The sequence below is a fragment of the Lactuca virosa genome, chromosome 4, assembly GCF_052849685.1.
Source record: "Lactuca virosa cultivar CGN04683 chromosome 4, Lactuca_virosa_CGN04683_v6, whole genome shotgun sequence".
NCBI lineage: Eukaryota > Viridiplantae > Streptophyta > Magnoliopsida > Asterales > Asteraceae > Lactuca > Lactuca virosa.
Window position 1 is genome coordinate 206101202 of NC_136429.1, and position 9641 is coordinate 206110842.

At 32.6% G+C, this 9641-nt stretch overlaps 1 protein-coding gene across 1 annotated transcript; it reads left to right on the forward strand.

Moving 5' to 3' along the window:
- Positions 1 to 5646: 5646 nt before the first annotated feature.
- On the forward strand, positions 5647 to 6942 carry LOC145168702 (ubiquitin-like protein ATG12). The gene is made up of 5 exons (XM_079087436.1): positions 5647 to 5798; positions 5947 to 6005; positions 6379 to 6447; positions 6532 to 6594; positions 6679 to 6942. The coding sequence occupies exons 1-5, from the start codon at positions 5765 to 5767 to the stop codon at positions 6736 to 6738; spliced, it is 285 nt and encodes a 94-aa protein (XP_078943562.1). The 5' UTR covers positions 5647 to 5764; the 3' UTR covers positions 6739 to 6942.
- Positions 6943 to 9641: the final 2699 nt, after the last annotated feature.

Sequence of the window (9641 nt, forward strand, 5' to 3'; positions counted from 1 at the left end):
ATACTGGCTATAACCAGGGTTTTCAAACAGAACCGATTATACAACGATTTTTCATACGAAATACCTACATATCATGACTAGCATTAGCTAGTCACATGAAGTAGTATTCTCGCATAACGCTACAGTTTTCAGAGATGAACATACATGGTTTTATACATAATAGATAACACTACGCTCTCACTAAAGAAAATATCAGATTTTCTTGGAAACATACAAACATTCATGGTTTTACACAGAATTGATAACATTAAAGAAAATATCGGATTTTCTTGGAACATACAAACATTCTTACAAACTCATCAACAAGTTTTCATTACAAAATACCGCTTATGAACTCACCAACTTTATGCTGATATTTCTCAAACTGCTTGTATTCTTAGGAAATCAGTAGTCAGGTACCTGCTGGATTTTTGAGGAGCTGGAGCAATAAGAGTCTTATGTTTATATTTTACATACTATTTGATGTAATTCAAACAAGTTTCAGACAAGTTCCAAACTGATGTAAACATTTTCATTTAAGTATTCACTGTAATGGTTGTGTTGCTATGATTGCTATTATTCATTGGTTGTGATACTATACATGACGTCCTCCACCCCAGAACGTTTCCGCCATTCTGGTTTTGGGGTGTGACAATTATAAAATCCATAAATGGTTTAAATTTAATTAAATTAAAAGTTTTAATTTAAATAATCAAAATATTAAACCTTGTATTTTTAAATGTTTTAAAATACACCTTATATATATATATATATATATATATATATATATATATATATATATATATCATTAAAGGTTAATTATTATATGTATAAGAATAAGTCAGTCAAATTGCTAGTACACATATACGGGGAGCTTAAGGAAGCGGCTTATAAAATGACCGTCATTGAGTGTCTAGTCTCACCCAACCACTCTCTTGTATGGTGGAGGTCGTTTGCCGAACGGATTTGATAGGACATAATCTCATTAATAAGTATAATGATATAAAGTTACTCTAGGAAAAATGTGAAAAGTATTTTTATCCATGAAATTGCACATTATGCTTTGTATGTAGTTAGTGGAGTGTGTGTGGTTAACCGACACACTAATAATGACTACAAAGAGTAGTAATGGGCATATCGAAAATTATCATTGTTAATGGATCACGTGTGGTTAACCAACACATTAATTAGAGATGATAAATGACATTGAGAGTGTCAAGCGTATTTGAATGGTTATTCACATCTAATTTGTGACCATTGGCATCCCATTCACAAATAAAAGAGCATAATCTGAGATTAAATATTCTATTTGATAAGATTCAATGAATCTCAAAAGATCTAGGAATTTAATTTTGATTGAAATTGGTAAATTGCATTTACCTACCCTCATAAATTTGCGATAAGATTACGACATCCCTTTTCTTAGCTGTAAATTGTTATTTTGGATCCTAACCTTAAATATTTATTATGGGTTAAAATATTAAGGATTAATTGTTATCTAACTGATATTTCTTTTTCTCTATAGATGTCTACTTCTGGTGATGCTTCTGTTTCGCAAAACTCTTCCCACAACTTCTCGCTACTCTCTATCGTGTCCAATGTGAAATTGGATGGCACCAACTACAATGATTGGATGCGTAACATCAAGATGGATCTTCGATACGAAGGCAAAGAATATGTCCTTGAAAAACAACTTGTTGAGATCAATGAAGCCACTTCTACTCCTGAAGAAATCCTCTCCTATAAGAAACACTAAGATGATGCAACAAAGGTTGCTTGCATCATGGTTCCAAAAATTGCAAAGGTTCTATGAGGACTAATGGCCTTACGAGATGAATTTGGATCTTATGGAAAAGTTTTACAAGAGAGCTCGTCAAGAAAAGTATGAGGTCGTTAAGGCCCTCATGGCTTGCAAATTGAAAGAAGGGGGGTCGGTCTGCAATCACGTGCAAAGGATGCAAAGATACGTGGAGCCCCTTGAAAGGCTTAATGTGAACTTTGACGAGGACTTGACCATTGATGTGGTCCTCAACTCTTTTCCACCTTGTTTTGATCAGTTTATATTAGCTTATCATTTGAACAATATTGAGACCAAATCGGCCCAACTCCATAACCTATTGCAAACAGCTGAGTCGGGTTTAAAGAAAAATCAAAACTCTACTCCTATTAGTGCTCCTGTCCTTTCCATTGGGCAAAACAAAGGAAAGAAGAGGAAAGGTGCTCCTAAGACGAACTGGAAGGGCAAGGACCATGTTGGTTCGTCTAGCAATGACCCAAAAGCAAGGCCCAGTTCTGACATTCCTTCTTTTAGTGATTCCAAAGAGACCATTTGCTTCTATTGCAATGAAAAGGACCATTGGAAATGGAGCTGCCCCAAGTATTTGCAGGACATCAAGGATGGCAAAGTGAAGCCATCGTCAACATGTATTTACACTATTCAAACTAATAACTCACAATTTACTCGTTCTTGGGTCCTTGATACAAGATGTGGTTTTCATATTTGTTCTGATTTGTCGGGGCTAAGAGAAAGTGAGGAGGTGGAGCGTGGAAGGATGAATCTGATAATGTGCAATGGGCGATCTTCTCCTGTTACTAAGATTGGAATTTATAGTCTTATGCTTTGTGGTGATGTTAGATTAGACTTAGTTGATTGTTGCTATTCATTAGAAATGACGCAAAATATTATTTATTTTCATGCATTATTTAGACAATGTTTTCGATATTCATATAATGATGTGAATGGTTCGGTTTTGGTTTATAAAAATGGTATTTTTATGTTTGAAGCTTTTCCTTGTAACGGTGTGTATGAAACTGTGATTTGTGTTGATAACTTAGGTAATAGTGAATTTCATATTGATTCGTCTAATGGTGTAGACAATGCATGCTTGTGGCATTGTCGTATTGGGCACATTAATAAGAAACGCATCACCCAACGCCAAAAGGATGGAGTGTTGGAATCATTTGACTTAAGGTCAGATGATGAATGCGAATATGATCTTTTAGGAAAGATGACAAAATCACCTTTCACTAGATCTTATGAAAGCGGTGAAGGTTTGTTGGATGTCATACATATAGATATGTGTGGACCTTTCAGATCTACCACAAGGGATGCTAATCGGTTTTATGTAGCATTTACAGATGATTATAGTAGATATGGTGATATCTACTTAATCAAACATAAATCAGAAACTTTTGAAAAGTTCAAAGAGTTTAAACATGAAGCTGAGAATCAATTAGGCAGGAAGATAAAGATGCTCCGATCTGATAAAGGCGGAGAGTATCTTACTATCGAGTTCCACGACTATCTCAAGGAATGTGGAATAGTTTCACAATTGACTCCTCCTAGGACAACACAACTTAATGGTGTGGCTGAGAGGCGTAATCGAACCTTGTTAGACATAGTTCGTGTCATGATGAGTCGAGCTTCCCTTCCCATTTCTTTCTGGGTGTATGACTTAGAGACAGTCGCTCGTATCAAGGTCTGGGGTTGTGAAGCTTTCGTTAGACGAGAGACTCGTGACAAGCTAGAACCTAGAATTGAGAGATTTATTTTCATTCGTTGCCCAAAGAAGTCTTTTGGATATTTGTTCTACAAACCTAGTGAGAACGTGGTCTTTGTAGCACGAAGAGGAGTCTTTCGTGAGAGAGAGTTCATATGCAAAGAGGACAATGAGAGTACAATTGACCTTGAAGAGATTCAAGAGTCAACCAATGAAGGAATCTTAGAAGACACTAGCGTTCAACCAGAGGATGAGACTCCTATTGAACCCATTGACAATTCATTACTTCTTCGACATTCTAGTAGAGTTAGCATGCCACCCGAGTTCTATGGTTTTCGTATAACTACAGATGGTGACACGTTTGTAAGTGATCATACACTGGTAAATTTGGATGAGCTAGCTAACTACAAGGAAGCGATAGCAGACCCTAAGTGTTAAAACAAAACATGTTAATATGATTAATACAACACAAATTATTGCTAAAATAGTTTCTATTGAGATAGAAACTCTTTAAAGTGTTAAAATTTTATCGTTTGCTATTATTTTGCTCATTGTGTAGGCATGAATTAATAGATAGACGTCTTTTAGTCGGTTGGGTAGCGCCTAAGGATTAATCAAAACATAGTCGAAATTTTTACATACTGGATTTTACAATCTAGAGAAGTTTGAAGAAGTTGGAAAGGTGATGGAAACATGAAGTTCCAATAAGGATCTAAATATGTAACAATCACATTATCACTTTGTGTTTGTCTCTTAACTAAAATATTATAAGTTAGGGCTAGTCAATTTGGTTAACACGGATGTTCTAAACTAACAACTAATTATGAAATCTCGGATTCAATTCCAAGGAAAGAAGAGAAAAATAATTATTTGTCGTTTAAAAAAAACACTAATTTCTTATCTCCATATCTCCATCTCCATATTCTAATAAATAAATAAATTTATTCTTCTATTGACAAGTGTCACAATATTATAAATTCTCATTAATATTATATGTCACCTATCATGCTACATGCCAACCTATTAATTCTCTATTTAAAATTTAAAATTTCCCACTCTAATTACCTTAAATTATTAATTGATTATTCATTTCAAATTTCAAATTTTACACTCTACTTACATTAAATTAATAATATTAGAATAAAAAATAAAATTAAATTAATATATATTATAAGATGATATAATTTCATGTATTTATTTAAATCAATGATTATAATTTTATATAACTAAAACAATCTCTTAATTAATAATTCATTTAAAATACTTTATTTGAAATAATTGATTAATAATTTTGAGTTTTTACTAAAAAAATTTAATTAATTTTATAACCGTGGTTCTCATGGGTTATAAACTAGTTTAAGTTTTTTTTTTTTCATTTTTTATTGGAATTGTTTCATCCCTAAGAAATTGATGGCATTTAGTTGTTTTTGAACATAAACACATGATATTACGCGACGTGATTATCTCTTATTTGATGACCTTATGATGGCTCCATGACATAAATAATTTTGAGTTTTTACTAAGAAATTGATGGGACCGTCGAAAGAGTTTAACCCTTAATGTAATTTTATACGATGCTAAACATGCTCATACCAGTTAAGTCATACATAATTGAATATATTTTTTGTTTTATAAATATTATACATTAAAATAATCCAACATCGAGTATACAAATAAATTAAGAAGTCAGTAATGAGACTACATGACATAAATAAATTGAACATACATAAAAGAGAACATGTAATAATGATTTGGCATAGTGAATTAAAAAATGCCTTTGTTATTCTTCTTTTTTTTTAGATAAAAATCAATGATTAAAAAATGACTATATCATATGATTTGACTTTTAATATATTAATATTTTTCATCAATAACAAATAACTATCAATTATGTTTTTGGTCGGTTGTGAACTGTGGAATTGTTTATGAGTAGTTTACACAATTTGTTTTTCACGAAAAATCATATTTCACAATTGTGTTGCAAAACTATTCATATATTACAAAATGATGTAATCTTAGAAAACTTTTAGTATTTTTGCACTGTTTAAAACTTTCGTAAAAAAAAAAAACAACTTTTTTTGAATTTCATAATTGATATATTACAAAAGAGAATATATAACAAAAAAATGTCAATCTATTTGATCCCTAAAATCAGATACATATTTTCGCCTAAATCGAAAGGAGCCCAGTACATATATACTTCGACGCGATGAGGCCCAATAGGTGATTCCGGGCAAAAATTCAAGTTTTTACACGTTTCTACTCCAGAGCAAGAAACTGTTTCTATGGCTTCCGATTCTCCGATTGCTTCTCGTAAAGGTTAGCTGACTATGATCAAAATCAATTTCTCGAATACCAGATTTGATCACTTTCCTTGTTAGGTTTTAGTTTCATTGTCTTGTACTATTCACAAAATATGATTGATTAGGTTTAATCTTATTTGTTCTTCATCGGCTTTGATACACAGTCGTTGTACATCTGAGAGCTACCGGTGATGCTCCGATTCTCAAACAAGCCAAATTCAAGGTACTTTTCACTTTAATCAAATTGATTTTTGTTCTTCTTATGATATATGCGATTGTCATCACATCTCAGCACTTCTTGTTTGGAGTGTACGAGATCGTTTTTGGAAACCCTAGTTCATCTTATATGCACGTTAGTAATAGTATGATCATAAGCTCTTATGCGAATAGAGTTGATGATTATCATGTATGAAGTATGACCGATGATATGTCATGTTTGCTTGTATAAATGAGACACTTAAAAGGTATCCACAACTCTATCTTTAGGCATTTCACTAACAACCACAATAAGTTGTTAGATTCTGTTCAAGTTTTAGTTTGCGTTTAGATGATCAAGAAGTTTAATTTTTACCTGAAACTGTTTCTTGAATTTTCAGATTGCTGGAACTGATAGATTTTCTAAGGTGATTGATTTTCTTTGTCGCCAGCTTCACAGGGAGACTCTGGTAAGTAGGTTGCTATAATCATCAGCTTCAAGTTTGAAAATCTATAAGCATGCCTACTAAATTGGGTTATTTTTTTTCTTTCAGTTTGTGTATGTGAACAGTGCCTTTTCTCCAAGTCCAGATGAACTAGTGAATGATCTGTATGATGTAAGCTTCTTTTATCTGCATCTAGTTCATCTCCCATTTTTGTCTAATAGGCAAAAGATAAATTGTTATTACAAAATGTTGCAGAATTTTGGATTTGATGGTAAATTGGTGGTGAACTATGCGTGCTCTATGGCTTGGGGCTAAAGTTGATCATTTACAGCTGTAATAATTCATTGATTGGGAATTACATTTGGTAAATTTAGGTAATCTTCTTGCTTGTATTCATAGTTGTTTTAAGAAGATGAAATTTGTAAAATGTTTGATCGACTCTTTAGATTGGAGTTTATTCATTTGATTGGTGACTTTGTAATTGATACTCGTAGCATAATTCAAAAGAATTTCCTAATACTTTGATGGGAGTTGGCAAGGAAGAATTGAATTTAACAGTGATGAATGTAAATGAACAATGGATTGTAGAGGAAGGAAAGTTTCTATATTGATGTAATGATTGTAAAACAGAAAATGATAACAAAACCAAGGAAGATTCTCTCAAAACCAAGGAAGATTCTCTCTTTTGTTAGCACTAAGCTAAGAGCCAATCAAAGTAGAATGCAAAACAATCAAAGTAGAATGCAAAATAAGTGAACATGTGAAATGAAATATCCTCTTTCTCCTTTTATTCTTACTCCTCACATCAGTGCTCATTAGCCACTTTTTCCACTTGACCCTTTTGCCCTTCTTGAGTACACCTTCCATATTCTTGGGTTTGTTGTATTTGGGCTTAACATGAGTGGATCCTCATCATACTTTGTGTCTTTTTCACACCTTGATAAATATTAAGTACAAAAATAATGTAAGAACATATCACAACCGTCTAAATTTTTAGATCTAGGGTTAATATTAATGTGTCATTTATGTAAATTGTGAAACAAATTGTACCGATTTGTAATTTTAAAGGAACAACATGAGTATTAAGGTAATTACCATTTATTATAATTTCTATAAAATCAGTTTAGATTCAAGTACACCAAGCTTGCGATTCCATACAACATTATTAGTACCATCGTCATTCTAAAACCCCTAAAACCCAGGGATTGCATCCTCTTTCTTCGCATCTCTTCTCTTAATAGTAAATACATTATGCAGTAACAAGTTCTGATTGATCACCATCGTCCTTAATTTCCCCCATAAACAACTTTTTATTTGGGTTTTTGTTATACGATTTAACCAACCTGAACCCGCCAAAACCAAAATCCGATTTGTAAACTGAAAACCGAAATATATATTATTTGGTTTACTGTCGGTTTCGTGACCAACCAAAAACCGTTTTAACCAATCAAAGCTAAAAAAACATCTGATGAGCACATATAGTATTTGAGGAAGGTACAGTAAATGACATTGAAAGACCTATCAGTAATCCACTAGTGAAAGTTTAGGAATCAGTAGGAGATCAGATGATTTTGGAAATGTTGGTGTGTGTGGGAGTGAAGCCTCAAATGATGGTAGTGAAAGAGGAGATAGTAGGAGAGAACCCACAAAAGCAACAACTTCCGGAATCCCCCTGAGATGTACCAGAGTAAGAAATCCTTCAGTGAGATATTATCCATCAACAAATTACTTAACAAGAACTAAATTTGGTCATTGGTCAATTATTTAACAAAAAATAAATACATATATTAAGGTTTAAGGATGAGACCGATGGAAGCAAGACATACAAGGTTTGATTGGTAGTAAAGGGGTTCTAACAAAAAGCAATAATTGGTTACAATGAAATTCTCTCTATAGTTGAGTGGATGGCCACAATCAGATTGGTCCTTGGTTTGTTAACATCTAGAGCAACTAGATATAAAGACACCATTTTTGCATGGAGACCATGATGAAGATATATACATGAAATAACGAGAAAGTTTTCAAATTGTAGTCATGGTGTGCAAACTGAATAAAAGTAAGTATAGTTTGAAGCACGCTACAAGGTTGTGGTACTTGACGTTTGATAGTTTCATGTAGAGGAACGAATACACGAGATGTGAAATATATCATTGTTGTTACCTAAAGAATCTTAGTTCCTCTTACATCATCCTCTTAAATCTTATTATAAGTTAATGACATGTTGGTAGTTGGATCCAACATACTGGAGATCAACAAGCTGCATAAGTAGTTGTCCAAAGTGTTCGAGATGGATGATTAGGGAGTATCTAAGTAGATTATAGGCATGAGTATAATTAGAGACAACGTCTTTGGTACTATAAAGCTTTCCCAACATAAATACACCAGCATAATGTTAGATTACTTCAGCATGGCATTGCTAAGCCATAAGAACACCTTTAAGGAGTCATTTAAGACTCTCAAAGAAGCAATCACCCAAGACGGAAGAAGACAAGGAAAAACTAAAAGAAAAAAGAATTACTTAATAACACTACTCCAATAGTTAAACCTAAAACATTTCATCTAATAGTACTTAGGTTATGTTTGACAGACTATCTAAAAAGCTAGTTGCTAGTTGATAGATAAAAAGTTAGGTGGTAGCTTATAAAAAAATGATATTTGGTAAAACTAGCTGATAAGTTAGCTGAAATATGAAAAATGACATAAAAATGTATGTGGAATATTGAGTTTTTCTATAATTAATAAATGTTATATTTGGGATTATTTTAAAAAAGTTCAGTAAGCTTGTTGAAACCATAGTCTGAATAGTTTTTTTTTTAAAGCTAGCTTATAAGCCAACTTATAAGCTACTTTTTGGTTTGTCAAACATGATAACCTAAAAAATCTTGAAAAAAAACTAGCTTATAAGCTAGTATATCTTACCAAACATAACCTTAAAACATTACTCCATGCTACACATGAAGTAAACTAAGCAAAAAAAAGTACTGAAGAAATCAATAGTAGACATTAATATAAGATTAAACCCAAGCAAGCTTTAACGGGGGAAACGAAGATGTAGCTTTAACAAGCTTCCAATTCTTGAAATCTTCATTCCTTTGGAAATTATACACAAAACTGGGAGAAAATGAAGGGGATAGTCGCACAAAGAAAACCCTAGAGCAGCTCCTAAAGAAAACATAATGAAAATAGAAGCAACAATTATTTTAAATATTTCAAGTATG